Consider the following 21846-nt stretch of genomic DNA (forward strand, 5'->3'; position numbering starts at 1 on the left):
ACGTATCCAGTTTAGCCTTGAAGGCATGAGTTTAAGGAGTGTCCCAATAAGGTGTTGCGGTAAATTATTCCATACATTCACTACTTAAGAGAAAAAGTTACTTCATAACAGTACAAGATGAATGACACTTGTAAATTTTTAATTGGTGTCCTCTGGGCTGGTAATTCCTATAATGATCATATGTTTTTTTCTCACCCAGTCATCTGATGACTGGGTAAGAAAAAATCATTGACATCAATGTCCACTAAACTTAATATCTGGTATAAGAATATCAGACTGAAGGCAACCCTTAATCTGTAAGTCTTGTTTCATGATCACTGTCATGCAATCCAGTGGCGGATCCAGGATGGGGCATTTGGGGCAAATGCCCCCCCCCCCCCCCTTCAAGAATTGCATACAAGATCGAGATACTCTAATAGAGCAGTCAATTACTCTAATAAAGCAGTCACAATGTTCATGAGGCAGTGTAGCTTACCTATGAAGCTACAAATAGGATTTTATTTTACATAACAGACGTGATATAGTTGGTAAGGATAACTAGCTATTATTGCTGTGACCTTTTTTTTTTTTTTTTTTTGGTCTTCAACTGGTTTTCAGCAAGTTTTTTTGGTCTTCAACTGTTTTTCAGAAAGGTGCCCCCCCTCTTTCGAAACTCTGGATCCGCCCCTGCAATCTAGTAATCAATTTGGTTGCTCTAAGTTGAATTGTTACCATATTCTAGCATGATTATAGGTTGGCAAAGTGATCACTACAGTGAGTGCTGGTGGCTAAATATTATAGGGGATCCAAGTGTAATGTCTCTTGCTACTGGTATTTAATGTGACATAGCAGCTATAGATTGCAATTGCCCCAGGTAGTCAGTTCAAGTTAACTGTCAGACCTTCAGTGCTGGTCACTGTAAAGTGTTAATAATAATAATAATAAAACTAATTCTCTATGGTGTGAAGTCACATGATCAAATGCATGTAACAACTTGGTAATACAGACGGCATGATTAAAATTTTGTGTTGGTTACAATTGAGGTGTGTTCATGAAACTTAAGAACTTGATCAATCATGACCCCAATGTCTCTGACAGACCATGCCGCTGATTGGATAGGAATACCACTAAGGAAATAAGTGTGTTTTTCTGTATAGTTCCAAAATGACGCTTTAATATAGCTAATTATAGTAATGTTAAATTTTAGTTTCCACTTCAAAGACCATTCACTGAGACAGTTCAAATCAAGCTGAAATTGGCTATTAATCCTCATTGATCTTAATACATCTAAACTTCACCAAGATGGTAGGCAGAGATACCGGCCTGAATACCAAATACAAAACCATATAAATTATGCGTTGAATTATTAAAAATAAGTTGTTGCTATTCATATAAGGTCTTTCAGAAGATGGACTCCGTCGATGTACCGTAATTACATGAAGTATAGGCGCGCGCAGATAAATTGATAAATTCAGGGGCGGCCGGCTGGCACGAGACTAAAATCTCAGCGATATAATCTCAGTTGACAGTATAGTGCTCGCAGCGAGAGAGTGGACGACAACTACGCGGTGAGTTCTAACAACATACACGCGGGGAGGCATGTTGTGGGGCTAAGTCCCAGGACTGATTTAACCCCCCGCGCACTGAGCACTGACTCATGTTGAGTTGCCCGGCCGATACCAGGCCGATTCTGACCCGGGTTGCGAATTTAGTATATTATGTTTGATGTACATACCTCCAGAGTGGAGTATTATCGTACATATCTAAATCATATGTGTGATTTACTTGTTTATTTACAGGTGTGTGTATAAGTATGTAATTTGTGTTGTTTACTGATATACCACATAATTGTGTGTGTGTGTGTGTGTGCGTGCATGTGTGTGTGCGTGCACGTGTGTGTGCGTGCACGTGTGTGTGCGTGCACGTGTGTGTGCGTGCACGTGTGTGTGCGTGCACGTGTGTGTGCGTGCACGTGTGTGTGCGTGCACGTGTGTGCGTGTGTGTGTGTGTGCGTGCATGTGTGTGTGCGTGCACATGTACTCAATAAAAACCAAGAAGTGGGTTAGCCATTAAACATATCAAAACATATGTATGGGATTTGTCAAATCAAGCATTTTCAGGTGGTCAACATTAAAAGTTTTCAAACACTGGGTTAAACCTTTAAAAATTAAGAATTATGCATTAAATAAATCTAATATCTGTTTAATATCCTTTTTGAAACCTCAGCTTGGCAAAACAGGCTGATCATAAAATCTCATCATTCCATGTCATTTTTTGTCCAATACAAAATACATGTATTTTACACTACACGCTAAAACACTAATTTACAACCTTTAACTCACAAAATTTCTACAGCACGCCATACAATAAAAGAAAGCCCTTCAATTTCTCTATCCAATTCCGACCGTACAAATGGGAAAATGTCGCCATAGCGACAGTTATTTACTGCTGATGATGACATAATACGCGCTCCATACATTAACCTATTGGAAAATTTGATTATCTCGCCGGGAAAATCCCAATTTACAAGTTGTTATCCTCAACCAAATTCGCTAAATTTGGTATCATTCTACGCAGCGAAGGATGCTTAATAAGACTCCGACCGTACAAATTGTTAAACAGGTTAGTTTATAGAAATATGTTTAAAAACACGTGTTTTTACGGGCATTCTGAACACGTAAATTTCGCGGTACAAGGCTCCTTTCTAGCTTCCCCTTCGTTACAACACAAAGAACTTACACATGAATCGAATCGCCTTTCATCAAGGAATCTGATAACCAAACTTCGTGTCTGTCAACCAAAATACGCGCCCAGCGTAATGTCTCTTGCTACTGGTATTAATGTGACATAGCAGCTATAGATTGCAATTGCCCCAGGTAGTCAATTCTCTATGGTGTGAAGTCACATGATCAAATGCATGTAACAACTTGGTAATACAGACGGCATAATTAAAATTTTGTGTTGGTTACAATTGAGGTGTGTTCATGAAACTTAAGAACTTGATCAATCATGACCCCAATGTCTCTGACAGACTGTGCCACTGATTGGATAGGAATACCACTAAGGAAATAGCTAAGTGTGTTTTTCTGTAGTTCCAAGATGTAAAATAGTACACTTTAATATAATTATACTAATGTAAAAAATATATAAATTAAATTATTTTAGTTTCCACTTCAAAGACCATTCACTGAGACAGTTCAAATCAAGCTAATATTGGCTTTTAATCCTCATGGGTCTTAATACATCTAAACTTCACCAAGATGGTAGGCAGAGATAGCAGGTTACCCTGAATACCAAATACATATAATCATAGATATTATAGTTAGGGTAAGCGATATTATATCTATGATATAGCTAATTTACTTAGCAAGTAGCTACTTGTGCGGAATGCTTTTTGGCAGTACAAATACACAAAGTTATGTGTTGACCACGTTGTTGCTATTCATATAAGAAATATTGTCTTTGATGATGGACTCCGGCCTTGATGTACCGTAATTACATGAAGTATAGGCGCGCGCAGATATATTCAGGGGCGGCCGGCTGGCACAAGACTAAAATCTCAGCGATAATCTCAGTCGACAGTATAGTGCTCGCAGTAGTGGAGTGGACGACAACTACGCGGTGAGTTCTAACAACATACATGTGGGGAGGCATGTTGTGGGGCTAAGTCCCAGGACCCCCCCCCCCCCCCCCGCGCGCAGCACTGACTCATGTTGAGTTGCCTGGCCGATACCCAGCAAGCCGATTCTGACCCGGTTACGAATTTAGTATGATATATTATGTTTGATGTACATACCTCCAGAGTGCAGTATTATAGTACACATCTAAATCATGTGTGTGATTTACTTAGTTAGTTAGTTTACAAGTGTGTGTATAAGTATGCTATTTGTTTTGTTTACTGATATACCACATAATCGTGTCTCTGTGTACGTGCACATGTACTCAATAATAACCAAGAAGTGAGTTAGCCATTAAACTGCATTTATTTACTAGCTAAGCTAAAGCTACTGGCTGCACGCACAGTTGAAAACTGAACTTGGCTATCAACAAAAATTGTCTTTCTCTGAGTGTATAGAACAGTAGATACATTACTACAGTGAGTTGTTTAGTGAGGGACGTAAACACATGTGATTAAAACATATATACTGGGTGAAAGATGTACACTCTAGCCATGAATCCTGTGCTTGTATACTGACAGTTTGCTGTTGTTTACTTTTTAACGAATACTGATCATGAGACATTGATCTCTGTTAAACAATATGTGGGTATTGATGATTTGAGGGTGGTTTCTAGCCATCAATTGAACCTACAACAGTAGTCTGGCTATAAAGACTAGCTTGTGGAGTGACATGCCGGGGTCTGGCTTTTATTTTAGAGAGTTCTGCAGAGACCAAGGACTAACCGGGATCAGGGACCTGGAAAACCCTGGACCAAGAAAGCAATTACCAATAGTACTTGCACTGTCACTATCATGGCTGCACCTATTTCACACACAGCAATAACACAATAGGCCGACCATTAGTGTTGTTCTAGTACTGCAAAATTTTGCTAGTTTTAGTACTCAGTTTTTAGTTCTAGTGTCCCCAGTTTGCAGGAGTTTTAGTTAGTATTCTAATACCCTGGAGTTTTAGTTAGCATTAACAAGTGAGGCTGACAACTTATAGGACATGAATTAGAAAATGATGTTTTATACATAAGTAATGGACGTAAATAATTATTATGATAATCGACAGTGGTCTATGCCTCTTAAAATGCTCTGTCAGTATTTGGTGGTTATATATGAAACCTTTTATTTTAGTAATAACAACATGTTATCTCAATGCATCATTTGGTACAATTAGCCTGTAGTTCTAAATATTTATATCTGCTGCTGTTTCCATCATAATGCTGAACTGACCACAATATACAGCTGATGTATGGTTTTTCCGATAACTGATCTGATTATTGGTACAACAGAAAGGCTTTAATTCCACTGGACGTCACTCAAAGGGTTGGGGGGGAGGGTATAAGTGCGCACTCTGCACTTCTGAGGTTTGATAAAGATGAGTGTACAATTACTTATAGCGATGAAAGCTCGACAACTACAAAGAGGCAAGTGTAATAGTTTTCAAATGCAGTGTATGGCCTTTCTTTTATGTTAACAGGATGTTGTTTGGGTGCATGTGGCTGAAGTCTTAATTGGTGTGTATAGCATAGTCCTTACATTTTTCCTGTATGGGTCCAGTTTTGATTTTGATTTACCTGATGATATATTGCAATTTGTACACAATATGTTTTTGTCTTAAGTCTATACCCTTTACTAAGTGAGGAGTACTTCAGTGCACAAGAACTTTTCTAGTGATGAGGAAACATGAATAATAATGTAATACATGTGATTGTCGCATGTATCACATCATCTTAAGAATGTGCTGATACTGTATATTTCCTGTAAATCCCTAATATGGTATTGCCAACTCTTTGTGCTGGCAGCAGTTTATAGTTGCACTACCTGTTTGGCAACAGTTTCCTGTTCAGTGTGGCAAACACAACTTGAGTTGTTAATTAAGGTGTGCATCCATTTTATAAGGAGGAATGGTACTTCTAAGTGATACTGCTGACTAGTGATGCACCGATACCACATTTTCACTACCGATCCGATACCGAGTACATTTTAGATGGAAATGACCGATACCGATCCGATACCGATACTTTGCCACACTGAGGCATTACTCACAAAAACAGCTAGTAGTTCCAATAGACTAGCTTACTAAACACATTAGCTAATTTCATAAACTGTATAGTTCCTGGTTTTGTAGGCATCAATCAGGAGGACAACAATCATTTATGGCTTCAATGAATCTTATTTCGTGACTTACTGCTGTTTCCACATACTAATAATGTTAATGGCTGGCTTCTTTAAAAGAAGTCATGGCCGCTTATATCATCTTTTGCTTAACTCAGTTTGACACGCTACGTATGTTGCCATCTTGAAAAGCAATTAGGTGACGTCATACAAAGTATCGATTAGTATCGGATATTTATAGCTTTACCGATACCAGTCCGATACCGCCAAAATAGGGCCGATACCGATACTAGTATCGGTATCGGTGTATCACTACTGCTGAGTGCTGACCTTCAGTGTCAGTACAGTACTATCATACCATATGATAGTACTGTATAGTAGGGACCACAAAAGTGTGGGCGTGGCCATTAAAAAGCATCACCCAAAAACCAGCCTCAGACGGCAATGAAGCAGTATTGGTTATGTAAAAATCTAAGCCCATGCAACAAGCTTTCACATCAACCCGAAACGCTTTCAACAAGTTGCTATGAAATTTTAAAAACAACTTATTAAAAGGAATTTTCTAGTGACTGACTGACTGATGCCTTCAGACAAGCATAACTCAATAATGGCTAAGGCTACAGGCTTGATTTTTTCGCTGTTCAACATTGCTTCAGCCAGACATGTACCTTTAGGCATACCGCAGTATGTACAATGCATTCATCATGGACTTACCAGTGTCCTCCTTTGTGTCCTGTTTATCTTTGCTGACAGCGAAAGGTATAGATTTGGGGGTAGTGCGTGATGGTTTGTTTCCCTCTGTAATGGAAATTGTCCGTCTTTTTATAGTGGCTACTTTGATTGCAGGGGTGCTTTTCAAACAATTCTTGATTTGTAATGCTGTGTAACCATAGATATTAGAGTACAGGGATTAGAAACCAGCGCGCGCCCTGAAACACTCCGCCGTTGGTGAATTCATGAGGCCAAAATGGTGTCTTCTGCTCTGGACTACTTTCTACGGGCGTGGAGTATTTCATGACAATCTCTTTATGTTTTACAAGTACTAGGCAAACTCCTATTGTAAGTCTTGTTGTGAGTTTTTGCCGCCATCAATCATTTTAATCTCAGTCGACACGATTTTTTTGTGTACCTGTTGTGTTCATGGTAAGTTCACTTTCGACTGGCAAACAATGCCACAGTAACCCTAAAGTAACATAGTTTTGCATGGTGTACTTCATTTTATTATTCCGCTTGATGAATGCCCTTTGGCAGTCTCATCTCGATTCTTTAAAATACTACTCCATGATTTATCAACTTCAACACAAGCGCTGTTATGCGAGAAACATCTTTCAGTGGTACTGTGCAAAACTTCAAAGTATTGCGAAGACTTCAGCACTATTTCCCCAGTGGAACTAGACTTCTGTTCTTCGTAACAGGTAGACAGAAACGGAGGTACCCATTGATGATCAAAATCGTAAATGGCGATGAAAACCACCCAAGACGATTAAACAACAGAAGCCAGAAGCATTTAAAAGTCTTGTATATCAACTAAAATACCACAAGGTGATTGAAATCAACTGTAAGACGACTAAACCACAAACTGCCATCCTGTCCGCATGGATTTAATCAATACCGAGGAGTGCTTCAACCACAATCAATGGTAGATATACATGGCGCGCGCTCGGTTGCCTATCCCTTCTCTCTAATATCTATGGTGTAACTAGTTGAACATAACGAAGTGTAAAGGATACTTCACTTTTCAGACAATAATTGATGGCTGGGGCATGCGGTGCCATTTCTTTGGTATGCGTGGGTTAATAATTTTATTTTACAAAAAAAAGTTAACAAACACATGAACAAAAAAAAATTTGGAATTTCAACTAGAGTAGGGACCATAGCACGTCGATAAATAGTACTGAAACAAGCTGGAGTAGTGCACACAGTAAAACAATAAGCACAGTAGGAGTATAACAATTCTTATTGTTTTACTGTGATCTAATATTGTGCACTACTCCAGCTTGTTTCAGTACTTTTTATCAATGTGCTATGGTTCATACTCTAGTTGAAAATTCCAATTTTTTGTGCACTTGTTAACATTAAACTATGGAGAGGGCATTAAGTAATCATTTTGTACTCATGGGATTATCTTAAATGTCTGCATAAAAGGATAAAATTATCATCCTGATAAGGATAAACAGTGGACCTGGTGACCAAAGGACCCGGGACCCACAGAGACCTAACCTTTCATGTACTTCACAATGTTTGTACTTTCTATACTTGTACTGGACACCTCGATCTGCAAGTCACAACAGCTAGTTTTACAAAGCCAATCACCTTTTCTCCATCATGGTGTGCCTTACACTGTGTTTATATCAATAAGCACTTCTGAAAAGGGATTTGCAGCTGACATGCGTTATACCACTTGTGCTGCACAATGAGCACACACTAGTCTGATAAGTTATCTAGCTAGAAACTCTGTGCAAGCAAGTAATCCAGAGAAATAACTTTAGTGAAGTGATCACTGCATTTTACACCAGTAGCTTGACAAACAGACTTTGTGCCCCACTTCATGTACAAGCCCTTGATAGTTGCTGGAAATGTGAGGAACAAGTGGCCTACGCTAAGCACTAGTAAGCAGTCCAGCTGAGATTGGTTCACAAATTAAGTACTTATGGTATTAATGTAATGGATCTAGTCCTTCCTTATGAACAGAATTCAACAGGTCACAGTAAATGGTCAGCTGAGCAGCACAGCCCAGGTTAGTTCAGGAGTCCCACCAAGTTTCAGTATTGGGACCTTTATTATTTATTTGTTATGTGAATGACATGACTGATAAAATTAAGTCCACTTTAAAGTCGTATGCAGATGACGCTCTTCTGTACAGAGAGATTCATTCTCTATAACCCTACAAAAGGGTATTAACACACTACAGGAATGGGATGAACGCTGGATTATGAAATTTAATCCCTTAAAATGTGAATATCTAAGAGTATCTAATAAATCTTTTTTGCTGCACAACACTTCATTAACAATATAAAGATTCAGCAAGTTCAATAAGTCAAGTACTTGGGAGTTCATACCAGCATTGAAACCGGGTCACTACTGCTGACCCGGATGACCCACTGACCTGGATAGCAATCCGGGTCAGACCCGGATTTGACCCGGATTAATTAAAGCTGAGGTGTGCAATGAGAGCTATGTTTCGGGTAGTCTCGAGCGAGCAAGACTACGTTTTGAGTGTTCGATTTATGTTGAGTAAACAAGTAGTTGTGTGATAACTAAGCCAGTAAGGTTATAATTTAAAATCAGTCAGTGAGTTTGGTTCAACGTAGCTACTGTGAGTTTACAGACAATTGGGTGTGCATACCTAGTATTACAATTTCCCAAGATTAAAGTGGGTGTGGCTCACAAAAGTACTTATCCTGCTGCAAGACTAGACTATATACAACTTGTACAATAATTGATTAGTGGGCGTGGCTCCACGTAAGCTTGCAGACAGCAACAGACACAGTTTCGTGTTATAGACTGCACTTACCAATAAATGGGCATGGCTGAGTGTATGTTTGTAATGCGATAAGTAGGCCACAAGCAAATATAATGTGCTTTCACGTGATCGAACAATGGGTATTTGCTCATGTAGCTATTCTTTACAAATTTAAGCTCAGTATTATTAATAACAGTTGAACAGTATCATACTCAGACATTAGTCTCACGTGGCCAGACTGCTTTTTCTCCCACGGTGCTTATCAATTGGAAGCAGGCACTTATAATTTCCAATTGATAAGCGCCGTGGGAGGGAAAGTGGTCTGGCCACGTGAGACCACTCAGGCATTAATAGCCAGTGAGACTATCCAGAATGGCCATTGTTGGGAATCCATGCCATCTGCTGCTATACCCTGATCTAGCTGATGATTGCCTCACCAGTGGTTGCTAACTACTTCACTTAATACTCAGTCTTCTTTCCAGTATGCAAAAGTGGGGATTATTCCATCCTCGATTCCATCAGTAAGGCGAGCACATGTAGATTATGTATTTTTGTAATTTGTGGCACAAATATGTTAAATAGGATGTACTGAACAGCACTTTAAAGTTAGAAGGGAATATCTTAGACTAGTGTGTGGTACAGTGTCAAATGCCTTAGCAAGATCCAAGAATATTCACAGAGTTCACAGAGTTGGTGACATAGATATGCCACACTACTCCAATTGATAATAATTATGCTGGATTCCAAAATTCCACTCGTTGATGGAAGCCTCACTGTAAACAATGGTGATCATAAGCCACAAATAGATTTTTGGCTACCTGGCATATTGTAGAGTCCGATGGTATACTGGATGTATATAGCCCATAAGTACAATTAAGATGGCAGACAAAAAAGTGTGATGGTGGCCAACTGTGTGGTATTGTAATGACGGACAACGTAATCATAGCAGTCAACTTATACCTACATCAGTGTAAGATTTCAGGCTGTCACAGCTACTAAATCATACAAACTTGGTAGTTTTCACTTACCTACTAGGCGAGTCAACACAAATAGTTAGCGAATTGAGTTCAAAGCACCCTTAAAGCGTTTATAGAAGGAAGTCAAATGGTGGTCGACAATTGATAACTTATGCTAGCTAGCTATTCAGTTTAATTGGCAGTAAGGTGATTTTATTACCTTAAACCCACAAAGAACTTTGGGGAATGTGTTTTTACACAATTTGAGCCGGTGACATTAGGTGGGGTAGCTTGATTCTGATAGACAGAAAGTCTGTTCACTGGGTTACTTGGAGAAAGTTAAATGAAGACTATATTGCTATGTTGGCTTTTTATTGTGGGTCATATATGGCCACAACTATCAAAATTAAACGTGGTTCTGTTCAATATTTTCATCAGGCCATATATGACTCATGTGAGTCATATATTGCCTGATGGAAAATTTTAACAACGAATCGTACAGAACTTGTTGCAAGGTGATAGGAGCAACCACTATAGAGTTATAGACTATTTTGTAAAGGTATGTAAAGGGTTTGCATGTTTTCTTCTGAAAAGTCATTTACATGGCTATAGTTATGTTCACATTGAGCCAAATCCTGAAAAACAGCAAAAAGTAAAAGTAGATGTTTTCTCAACTGAGTTAACATTTCAGCCAACTAGATGATTACTGGTAACAGCAAAGGTGTCAACAACAGACACATATGGTTTGGCTCCATTACAAGTTTGGGAAAGGGCTGTAATGGACACTGTACTTATATGGCTTCCCCATAGGGAATGTATTGCAAAAATTTTGATTGGCCATAAATATTATGTCAAACATCTGAACAACAAGATATTGAAATATTTTTAGCGGGTCAAGCAGTACTACAAATGAGCCAAATTTCAAGATCTTGTGTAATTGCATCCATGAGTTATTAAATGTTTTTGAGGATTCACCTCAATGTGAACATACTATAGTTTTGGCCTCATCATTTAACATTAGGGTAAAACCCTAGGTATTATTTTAATCCTTGTTACATCACAAGTAGAATGACATAAATTTCTTAGTCTTAGGACAGACGTTGCAATAGTTACAGCGCTTTGTGCAAGGCATACAAGTTTAAATCCAGTTTTCTGGATTATGTGGGTTTAAAGGTTACTAGCTACATTATTGGCAATCTGTTATTTTGGTGTGCATGTTGCCTGTTATAAGCTTTGGAGTCACAACCATGTTGGTGGGACACACTTGATTTTGCTAATTCACCAAATTGAATTGCTTTCCAATCAAATTGGCCTCATGTACAATATGCACTGTAGGAAATGTCATTTTGCATAACTCCTGGTGAAGCTGATCAATCCATTGCCAGTGGCAGAGAATATCATACAGTACGATAGTAACTGTATAGTAGGGACCACAAAGGAGTAGACGTGGCCCACGAAATAACACCACCCAAAAACCAGCCTCAATTTTCCCAGATGACCACAAGGCATTATTGGTTAGGTAAAACTAAGCCCAAACAAGCTTTCAGATCGACCCAAAAATCTTCCAACAAGTTGCTACAGAATTTTTAAAAACTTTTATTCAATGGAATTTTCTAGTGACTGACTGAGTAACTGACTGATGCTTTCAGACAAGCATAACTTGATAACGGCTAAGGCTATGGGCTTAATTTTTTTCACTGTTCCGACGTCGCTTCAGCCCGAGAGGTGCCTTTTGGCATACCGCAGTACGTACAATGCATTCTTCATGGACTTACCAGTGTCCTCCTTTGTGTGCCATTCATCTTTGCTGATAGCAAAAGATGTCAATTTGGCGGTAGCACATGATGGCTTCCCTTCGAAACGGAAATCGTCCATATTTTCGTAGTGGCTATTATGATTGCAGAGGTGCTTTTCTAACAGTTCTTGATTCGTACTGCTGTGTAACGGGTTGAACATAGCTGACAGTGAAGCATAATGGACACTTCACTTTTCAGATGATAATTAATATAATTGGGGCGTGTGGCACTATTTCTTTTTTTTTTTGGTATGCGTGGATTGTAGAGGTGCTTTTCAAACAGTTCTTGATTCGAAATACTGTGTAACGGGTTGAACATAGCTGACAATGAAGTGTAATGGATACTTCTCTTTTCAGACAATAATTGATATAGCTGGGGCGCACGGCACCATTTCAGATGCGGTATGTGTGGATTCACCAGTCATAATAAAATTATTTACAAAAAAAAGGTTAACAAACAAGTACACAGAAAATTTTGGAATTTTCAACTAGAGTAGGGACCATAGCACATCGATAAAAAGTACTGAAACAAGCTGGAGTAGTGCACAATATTAAATCACAGTAAAACAATAAGAAGTGTTATATCCCTACTGTGCTCAAGATACCATAGTGGAAATGCACAGTGTTTCCATTACGGTATCTCAAGCACAGTAACACTTCTTCTATAACACTTCTTATTGTTTTACTGTGATTTAATATCATGGACTACTCCAACTTGTTTCAGTACTTTTTATTGATGTGCTATGGTTCCCTACTCTAGTTGAAAATTCTAAATTTTTCTGTGTACTTGTAATATTATAGCATGGGAATTTTAATAGTTCAATATTAATGTGTGACTGGATTTGCAAAAAGGGTATATCCAATTTTCTATATTAACTTTGATGATTTCTATTTACAGATAGGAAAATGTTATTGGCTTGAAATGTGGTCAGAAGTGACAAACAACATAGCTCAATGGATGGTGTCATGCTTGCAAGAGGTTTAAAGTTGTGCCCTTTTAAGTTTATAAATTGTGTGCGTGTGTGTGTGTGTGTGTGTGTGTGTGTGTGTGTGTGTGTGTGTGTGTGTGTGTGTGTGTGTGTGTGTGTGTGTGTGTGTGTGTGTGTGTGTGTGTGTGTGTGTGTGTGTGTGTGTGGAATGCCTCTTTTTGCAAATCTGGTTAAACGTTTTATCAAGAGTTCATAACTTTATATAGTTTTATGTGATCTATTAAAATGAAAAATTGATACAACAGACACAATGGTGATATAGAAGGATTGCACCCGTGATGCGTTATGACATATTTTCGTAAAATACTTAACAACCGTTGCTTGTCAGATATTTGTGAGGTACGCGAGTGAAGGCTACAGCCATTCTCAATGGTTCAGTTTAGAATACAACAGGTTCGCTAGGTTAGTCACTTGTATAAACTAGCATAACCGTCATATACAAGCCGCTTTTGATTAACGTCTGTCTCGATTATAAGTTGGGGGGTTTCCAGCACCTTTGGAAAATAAATGCCTGGTCTCAAATAGAGGCCCGGGCTATTACTTGAGTCTACTGTTAATGGCTTTAATTGTTCTTTGTTGCTGTTGCTTCTTCATACTTGAGTAGAGCCTTCTGAGGGTTGAAGTAATCACTTGAGTAGTCCGGTCGAGTCCTATTGCATGCAGATACAACTATTTTCCAATCTTTAAGCCTTGCCTTACACTAGTTTATATAGTATCACTGTTTTCTATGTATATGTTAAAGCATAGCCGCGAGTGCTATATGAAAAATAAAGTACGAGATGCACGGCCAAGATGCTAATAAAGCACAAGGCGAAGCCGAGTGCTTTATTAACATCGAGGCCAAGCGCCGAGTACTTTATTTTCATATAGCACGAGCAAGGCTATGCTTTAAATGATTTATGGAACTTTATACTCGTGTAGCTTCACCATACACTAGAACTCGTAATTAACACGCATTGCATGAACTATTAGCAGCCTGAACACACACAAACCAGTTTAACAAAGTAACTCACGCGTAGTTCACCATAATTTGGCATGGAAGAATTTCATCCCGCATTTAGGCAGGTTTTGCTCGCAACCCAAAATCGATTCTATTGTGAGCCACATGGCAAAATATTTCTGTGATATCTCCAGGACTTTTCTGTTTACATTAACAAACGTAACAGCAACGTTACCTTCTCCCACCCATCATCAAAGCATTTAGGTATGTCTATAAAAGTAATCCGGTGGTAGAAATCGTATTGGCTGGGGTGATTGATCACTCAGCGCGGCGAGGCTATCAGCCTTCACCGGCATGGGTGATTAGTCGTACTGGTGCGAGCCCCGTAGGCTGTTAGCCTACACCAAGGCACGTGGGCAACTGGTGCTTTATTGCCCACAAAGAGTGCTTTATTGCACCGCAAAGAGTGCTTTATTGAACGAATAAAGCACTCTTTGCGGTGCAATAAAGCACTTTTTGTGGTCGATGAAGCAGTTGGCCAGCTGAGAGTGTATTTTATGAAATTTTAAAGTACACTTTTCCCTTTGACCTCTCCCACGTAAAGTTCTATAAGCTTACCATTACAGTATCCCATCCTACCACCACCCAAATTCGATTAAATGCCAGGCATCAGTCAGACCAATCCGAAATAAACGCCTGGTCTCATAAAGGCCATATTCGTTTACAGGCCGGATCAAAAATGCTGGGAAGGAAATAAAAGCCCATGCTATTGTATGAGGAAGTACGGTACTCTTATAGTTGTCTATGCTGTAGCCCATCTCTCCCTGTCAAAGGATCCGACAAATCTCAGTTTTACCTGTGAAATGATTATTTTTGTGAGTATTTAAAAATCCTTTCAAATATATTTTACACACAATCATTAATCTTCCCAAGACCAAGGTACCGATTTATTATTAAAGTGTCTATGCATAGACACTTTAATAATAAATCGGTACCTTTGTCTTGGGAAGATTAATAACAGTGATATTGAGGTTTAACTACAACAGACTTTTAAGACTCCACCACTAATTAATTTTGGTTTATCACATGCATACTTCACTCATGAACACATTCTAATTAGGAATGCACAAATTCTGCAGCTAAAACTGTAGAACAAAAATGCTGGTATAACGGAACAGATTTTTGGTGCAGTTTTTGTAAAGAATACTATAGTAGAACAGTAATTGGAAATACTCTAATAGAACAGTCACTACTCACGAAATTTTAGGAACTGACAAATTAACAAATATTAATTCTGAGCAAAGTTTGAGCAAAAGAATGAGTATCATATCAAAAACTTTGTCGCATTTTCTGTACATTTAAATTTTTACGGATTAAAATTACAGAAAATAACGCCATCTTTTAAACAACGCATCATAACTTCCGTATACTTCAGTTTACGGAGATGGGGTTGCATTTATCAAAATCATTGATAAATTGTGCATCGAGTGATGTGTAAGATTTTGCATAGTGACCAATGGAAAAGAGAGGAGAGGCCCTTGTAAGGCGAATTTATGCATCCATGTACGAAATTGTACTGTGAAAAACCTTGTTTTTTCGTATGTTTCGTGGTGTATCTTTGTAGAATGGCCAGTTAAGCCATTTGTTTGGGTGGAATCTTAATCTGTACGATTCAACTCATTGAATGAGACCAAGTTTAGCAAATTTGGTAAGGGAAATCCACCGTACTTTTAAGGTTTGTGTACTGAAGTAACAAATTTCTCCCATAGAAAATTGTATGGAGTGCGCATTATGGTGGAGTCAACTGTTAACAACTGTCACTATGAAAGTGTTACAACAATTGTTCAGATGCCATTGTATAGAGAAATTCAAGGGCTCTGTTTTTATGTATAGTTTGTCGGGCAAATTATGGATTCTCACAGGTGTGCTTTTGCCTTATTTGTATGTAATGCAAATACATGTATTTTCTATTGGGCAAGAAACAATTTCAAAAAAATTTCACAGATCAGTTCAAAAAAAATTAACTGATCAGTGGACCAAGCTAAAGCTACAAAAAGGACAAGAAGTAGTTTTTAGGCTGTTTTAATGCATATTTCATAAGAATTAAGGGTAAAATTTAGTGCTTTGTAAAATTTTCCAAATGTTACAATTTCTATTAGCCTTTTTTGATATGAATAGGTTAAAAATTAAAGAATTGCTGAAACAAAAGCAGGTGGAAAAAAACAAAAGTAAACTGATCCCTAATTCTGATATAGTGACATCAAATTTGATCACAACACAGTTGTCAGTTTATTCCACATTACACCTTTTAGTCAGTTTGTTTTTTTGCAACAGTTTAAATTAGTGTTGTACTTTTATAGACATGAAACTAAACACTGTTTGCCAGCATGTAGTAATACTACTTAGTTCGGTGTTGATAGTTAATTCCATGACAGTCTACCCTGGACAAAACTACATTGAAGGAAATTGTTCTGGATCAGTTGACTATTTCTTATGTAATTGTCTGACCTCAAACACTACCATTGATATCCACCTTTCACCAGGACACTATCATTTTAGAACACAATCAAATTGTTCACTAGATAACAAGACTAATATCACCATCATTGGTAGTACATCTGATGATACAATAATTGAGTGCAATGAACCATTTAATATTGTGTTTTTGAGGTCACAGAATATCATCATTAGTAATGTCCGGTTGATGAAGTGTGGAGATGTTGTAAATGATTTTATCAGTCAAACAGTCCAATCAGTAGTACGTCTTGCTTATTTTGGTAATGGTTTTAGATTTGCTATAATGTTCTATGAAGTCAAAAATGTTACCATTACAAATTTTGAAATGTCACAATCTCTTGGGTATGGAATTCTTGCCTTTAATGCATTAGGAGAAGTAATGCTATCTAATGTTCAAATTAAGGACACTAATTTTAATAATGATCCTAGTTGTAAGAACTACTCTTACCCCAGTGATGAGGCTGACTTTTCTTGTTCAGGTAGTGGGATATTATTATATTATTATGATCATGTTGACATTGATGGTGTTGATGAAGCTGATGCCAACTTGACTATCGACCAGTCAAAATTTGAAGGGAATATAAACTTCCTTCCAGTTAAAGATGTTAACATTCTTTATAATGTCGTTAAAACTGGCTACTACCGTGTTCCCATACCAATACAAGGAGCAGGAAGTATTGGAATTTACTATCTGCAAAACTTTTATGATGTGAATACTGAAATAACGAACACGACGTTTCGTAGCAATCATGGATTCATTGGTGGTAGTGCAACCATAATATCTTTTTCAAGTACCAGAAGTATAACCAGATTCAAAGGTTGTTCACTAAGCAGTGAAGATACAGAATCTGTTGCATATAATATTAATCCCTTATATGTGAGAGATGGTATCAGTTATTTTTATCTACTACTGAGAAATGCTCCTGGAATACACTATTCATCTATCACAACCATTGCCAGTTTCAACGCACTGCATGTTTTGCATTGTAGCTTCAATAAGCTTAGAGGAACAATAGGAGCAGCTTTCCACATAGTAAAATCAGCTTCAACCTCAGTATCATTGGTTGTAAGAATTGAAGAATGTAACTTTACTAAGAATGCAGCAAATGCTGGGTCTGCTGTATATGTATCTAACAGCAGGATTGGTGATTCATCATCATTAGGTGGTGTCACTGTCCACTTGGTTAATGTGAATGCTAAAAAGAACACCATTTCATCAGGCTCTACTTTGGAATATGATACTAGTGACTTTATCACAGGAGTGTTTCACACGCAAAATTCTCACTTTATTGTCAACTGCACTCATTATTGTAACTTTATAGGAAACTGGCCATCAGTGTTTTATGGTCGTTCTGGTTTTATTTCAGTATTGGGTAAAGCACTATTCATACACAATAGTGGACATTATGGGGGTGCATTTTATCTCACTGATACAGTGATGTATATATACAAATATTCTCAGCTACTGTTTGCTCATAACTATGCTACAAGGTATGGTGGTGCTATTGCTGTCCATTTCTATGCTACTAACACACAGTCACAAGATGTATGCCCTATTCAGTTTATTGGACCAAGTGACATTGCTCCAATATTTTCCCTTGATGATCTTTACCTTCTCAATGTAAACATCACATTTGATAATAACACTGTTGGTAATTCAAGCTCTTTACAATCAATTTATGCTAATGTGTTTTATGTTTGCTACTGGTATCTAGACACTCTTACCCAGTACAACTTTGATTTAAATGTTCCTCCTGTTGATGGAACAAGAGATACTGTTTATCGTAGAGTGTTTAATTTTATTCCAAATGGAAGTATTGACGATCATCTAAACATAGTTGCTAGTTTACCTTGTCCTTGTGATAGTAGTGGTGATTATAATGCCACGTATTGCATGACTGCAGGTTATAATAAAACATTAAAACTATCAACACCCATTATTATTGGAAGACCATTTCAACTTAGCCTTGTTGGTCTAGATGAAGTTGGCTCAGTTGGAGCAACCACAACACTCTATGGTGATGTCTATACTACTAATGCAACTGATGGAACCTTAACATTAGCAAATGGTCAGAATATACAAACATTCCTCACCACCAACAAAACTTGTAGTCCAATTGATTTTACTGTGCATGGAATGCAATCAACACAACCTACAAATGGAAAATTAAAATTATCATTTTCAAGATGGATGCAGTATGAGTTTTGTGTGAACTTTAGTAACTGTCCAGTTGGGTTCAGTTACCAAAAAGACAGCAGTGGCCTGTACAGTTGTGTATGTGGTAAATTCTTAAAATTCAATGTTCATGATGACTTTCACTGTGATTCCCCAACTGGAATAATTACTCGTATCAATCTCCGATCATGGCTCTCTGTGAGTGGTGACAAAATTGAGTACACGAAATGGTGCTTGCTAACATATTGTAACAGGAATGATAGTAGTTTTATGCTGTCAGATACTGACCATCTGTGTAAAAATAATCATACTGGACGAGCCTGTGGTTCTTGTATTGAAAGTTATAGTAGAGTTTTTGGCTCCTTTTCTTGTAAACAATGTAGTAATACTTGGCTGGCCACTATCGTACTGTATGGTCTACTAGGAGTAATTCTAGTATTTATTCTGTTTGTGCTAAGACTGACAGTCACAATGGGAGCTATTAATGGATTGATATTCTTCTGCAATGCGATGAGTATTAATGAAAATCTGTTTTTCAATGAAAATCAGTTTTCATTCTTGCGGGTGTTCATTTCTTTCATTAACTTGGATTTAGGATTTTACATGTGTTTTTATGACGGAATGACTCAGATTGCTAAGACAGGGTTGCAGTTTGTATTTCCCATTTACCTCTGGTTGCTTATAATGATCATTATTTTTACAGAAAATTTTCATTTCCGAAGACGAATTTCATCTTATTCAGCGGTTCCAGTTTTTGCTACTCTCATCTTATTATCCTACTCCAAACTACTACGTACCACCATCAGTGTGTTTTCTTTTGTGACAATCCATTACACATCAAATGAGAGTAACTACAGTGTTAGTCAGAGTGTTGTTACGTGGCTGCCTGATTCCAGTGTTAAATATCTACAAGGATGGCATTGTGTACTTTTCGTTATTTCACTAGCAGTCACGCTGTTATTTGTATTACCGTTTACATTTTCTTCAACATTTCCCAAAATAGTTTTACGATCTAAACGTCTGAGCTACTTTTTTCCTTTCCTTGACTGCTTTTTTGCACCATACAAGGACAAATATCGTTCTTGGCTAGGCATAAGGCTGGTTGAACTGATATACTTATCTGGAATTGAAATTGTAAGTGTTTTATTTTCAGATCAGGAAACATCTTTGCTATTAAGTGTCGTAGTTGTTTCAGCATTTGCTATTGTACAAGTGTACATTTTCCCATTTAAGAGCACACTTATTAACATTTTAGATTTGGTGTTCACCGGGATCTTTATATTGTTATCAGTGATTATTGTGTATCTGTCCCCAAGCACATCAGGATATAAGAATGTGAACATTGCTGTTGACATTTTGGGGTCTATAGCATTTTTCTTTACCTGCCTTGTGATAATATTTCACATACACAATGTTGTCAAACACACTAAGTGGTACAATCGTGTTGTACCTGCTCTTGAAATGAAATTCAATTTAAAGAAAAGGTGGAATCGTTTTTCCCAGAACACTGTTCATCAGGAAAATAATTTGGCATTTATGAAGAGGAAAAAAGGTACTCCTTACTTTATTCAGTTTCAAGAATCTCTGTTGGCAGAAATGTAGATAGCTAAACTAATTTTCACTACGATCCTTACTTAGTTGAGTTGAGACTGATTGAAGATGGATATTATATTGTTGTTTGTGCTTTATAATTTCCTATAATATTTGTGATGTAATTGCATGTAGGTTCTATGTGTGTGTTGTGTGTGAGATGAATTAAAATGTAACTTGTACTAAGTTTTAATTCCTTGATAAGTTTGAAAAATGTATTTTCATGCTGGCTGGTGACTCTATGCCGTGTACAACATCATTACACACCATCTTGTCATCTTGCTTGCCGCTATATTTTATGCATTTATAAATATGGACACAGCTCTATTGTAATGGTGTAATGCAATATATGTACCACAGAATTCATATGAGAGTTCACATGCTGTGCTGTTGGATTGTTTATGCAACATTGTGGGATAGGCCTGGATCAGCTATGCCTCCAATAACTTGCACCAGTACTACTGTACTCTTCCTAGCATAGGTGCTCCTTCAGCTGGTGGTAACTGACCAACAGTCAATAACACTCTGCCATTCACTTCATAAACCTCATCACCAAATCATTTTTTCTCTTGCAATGCTCCCACAGACACACTGTATCTCCTCAGCTCCAGCACTATGATTTTTGATCTATCTTCACCTCTCTAACCATCGTTTCTTGACTTGCAACCTCAACAGGACCTTTGGCGTCCACCATTGAAAGTACAATCCACGTACGATGATGTATTAAACAGCTGTCTTGTTCTTTGTGCAGTTGATGATGCCAAAAGGCTTACAAAGCCTCAACAAGGACGAGTGCCAAGTGATGCCATTGAGCAATGTTTTGGACTTGACGCAAATCCAAACTTGCATGCACAATTGCAAAGGTTAGCCAGTAGAAATACTGTTGTTCAGGGTTCGCCACCCTGGCTATGTTACTTCTAGAATGGTGTAGTGTGGAGTACATTTCTAGAGGCGTCTGGCCGTCTGGGGCATGCCTACAAGAATATTTACTTCCTGAGATTAGTTCTAAAAACATTTTCACTGTATCTAAAACACAGATTATAAAATAGGATACCAGCACCCCTTAGCTTGTTCCCCCTTTCCCCTGGTTGCTATTTCCACGATGCACACTTGAACTTGCATGAACTTGAAGCATAGGCAGTGGAGATGGGGGGGCACTTTTTTGGGACACTGTTTGCAAGAAAAGATCGAGATACTCTAGTAATAGAACAGTCAGGATCTGGATACTCTAATAGAGCAGTCACAGTATTCCGAGAAACAGTGTAGCAAATTACTTAGCTACGTATGTGTAATTATAAACAAGGAGATATAATTGGTGGAGAGCAGCTATTGTTAGCAGGTTGTGACCTTTTTTTTTTTTTGGTCTTCAACTTACAGCTGGCCTGGCCCCCTCACTCTTTGGCCTGCTCCACCGCCCTGACTTAGTAAATGTAAATTGGGTGACTAGAGATGTGATCTTTTGTGAAAGTTGCAGCTTTCACTGTACTAAAAGTGCAATATATAGTCACACACATAGCTCACATTTGCTTCGTGGTACAAAATTGAAACAAAGATATTTTTACTTTGCATGAAAAGGCGAACACAGTAGTGCATCATTCATTTTTTACTGAAGTATGTGAAATTATTTTTGTAGCTCGTGTTTTTGTACCCTATGTATTT

The 21846-nt window shown here is 37.8% G+C and overlaps 2 protein-coding genes across 2 annotated transcripts in view; both read left to right on the forward strand.

Moving 5' to 3' along the window:
• The first annotated feature begins 1484 nt into the window (after nucleotides 1-1484).
• LOC136262970 (sodium/hydrogen exchanger 9B2-like) overlaps nucleotides 1485-21846 on the forward strand; it is a 31004-nt gene continuing 10642 nt past the window's right edge. Inside the window, exon 1 of the mRNA XM_066057391.1 lies at nucleotides 1485-1547. The gene's annotated coding sequence lies outside the window, so the exon portion shown is untranslated. The remainder of the gene's footprint in view (nucleotides 1548-21846) is intronic.
• On the forward strand, nucleotides 3593-20391 carry LOC136262968 (uncharacterized). Its single transcript, XM_066057389.1, has 2 exons — nucleotides 3593-3600; nucleotides 16265-20391. Exon 2 carries the CDS (start codon nucleotides 16267-16269, stop codon nucleotides 20197-20199), a length of 3933 nt encoding a protein of 1310 aa, XP_065913461.1. The 5' UTR covers nucleotides 3593-3600; nucleotides 16265-16266; the 3' UTR covers nucleotides 20200-20391.

The sequence above is a fragment of the Dysidea avara genome, chromosome 8 (assembly GCF_963678975.1).
Source record: "Dysidea avara chromosome 8, odDysAvar1.4, whole genome shotgun sequence".
Classification (NCBI taxonomy): Eukaryota; Metazoa; Porifera; class Demospongiae; order Dictyoceratida; family Dysideidae; genus Dysidea; species Dysidea avara.

Bases quoted from the DNA above. Each gene is read 5' to 3' on its own strand.
- LOC136262968 (XM_066057389.1), top strand. From the start codon at position 16,267: ATGAAACTAAACACTGTTTGCCAGCATGTAGTAATACTACTTAGTTCG.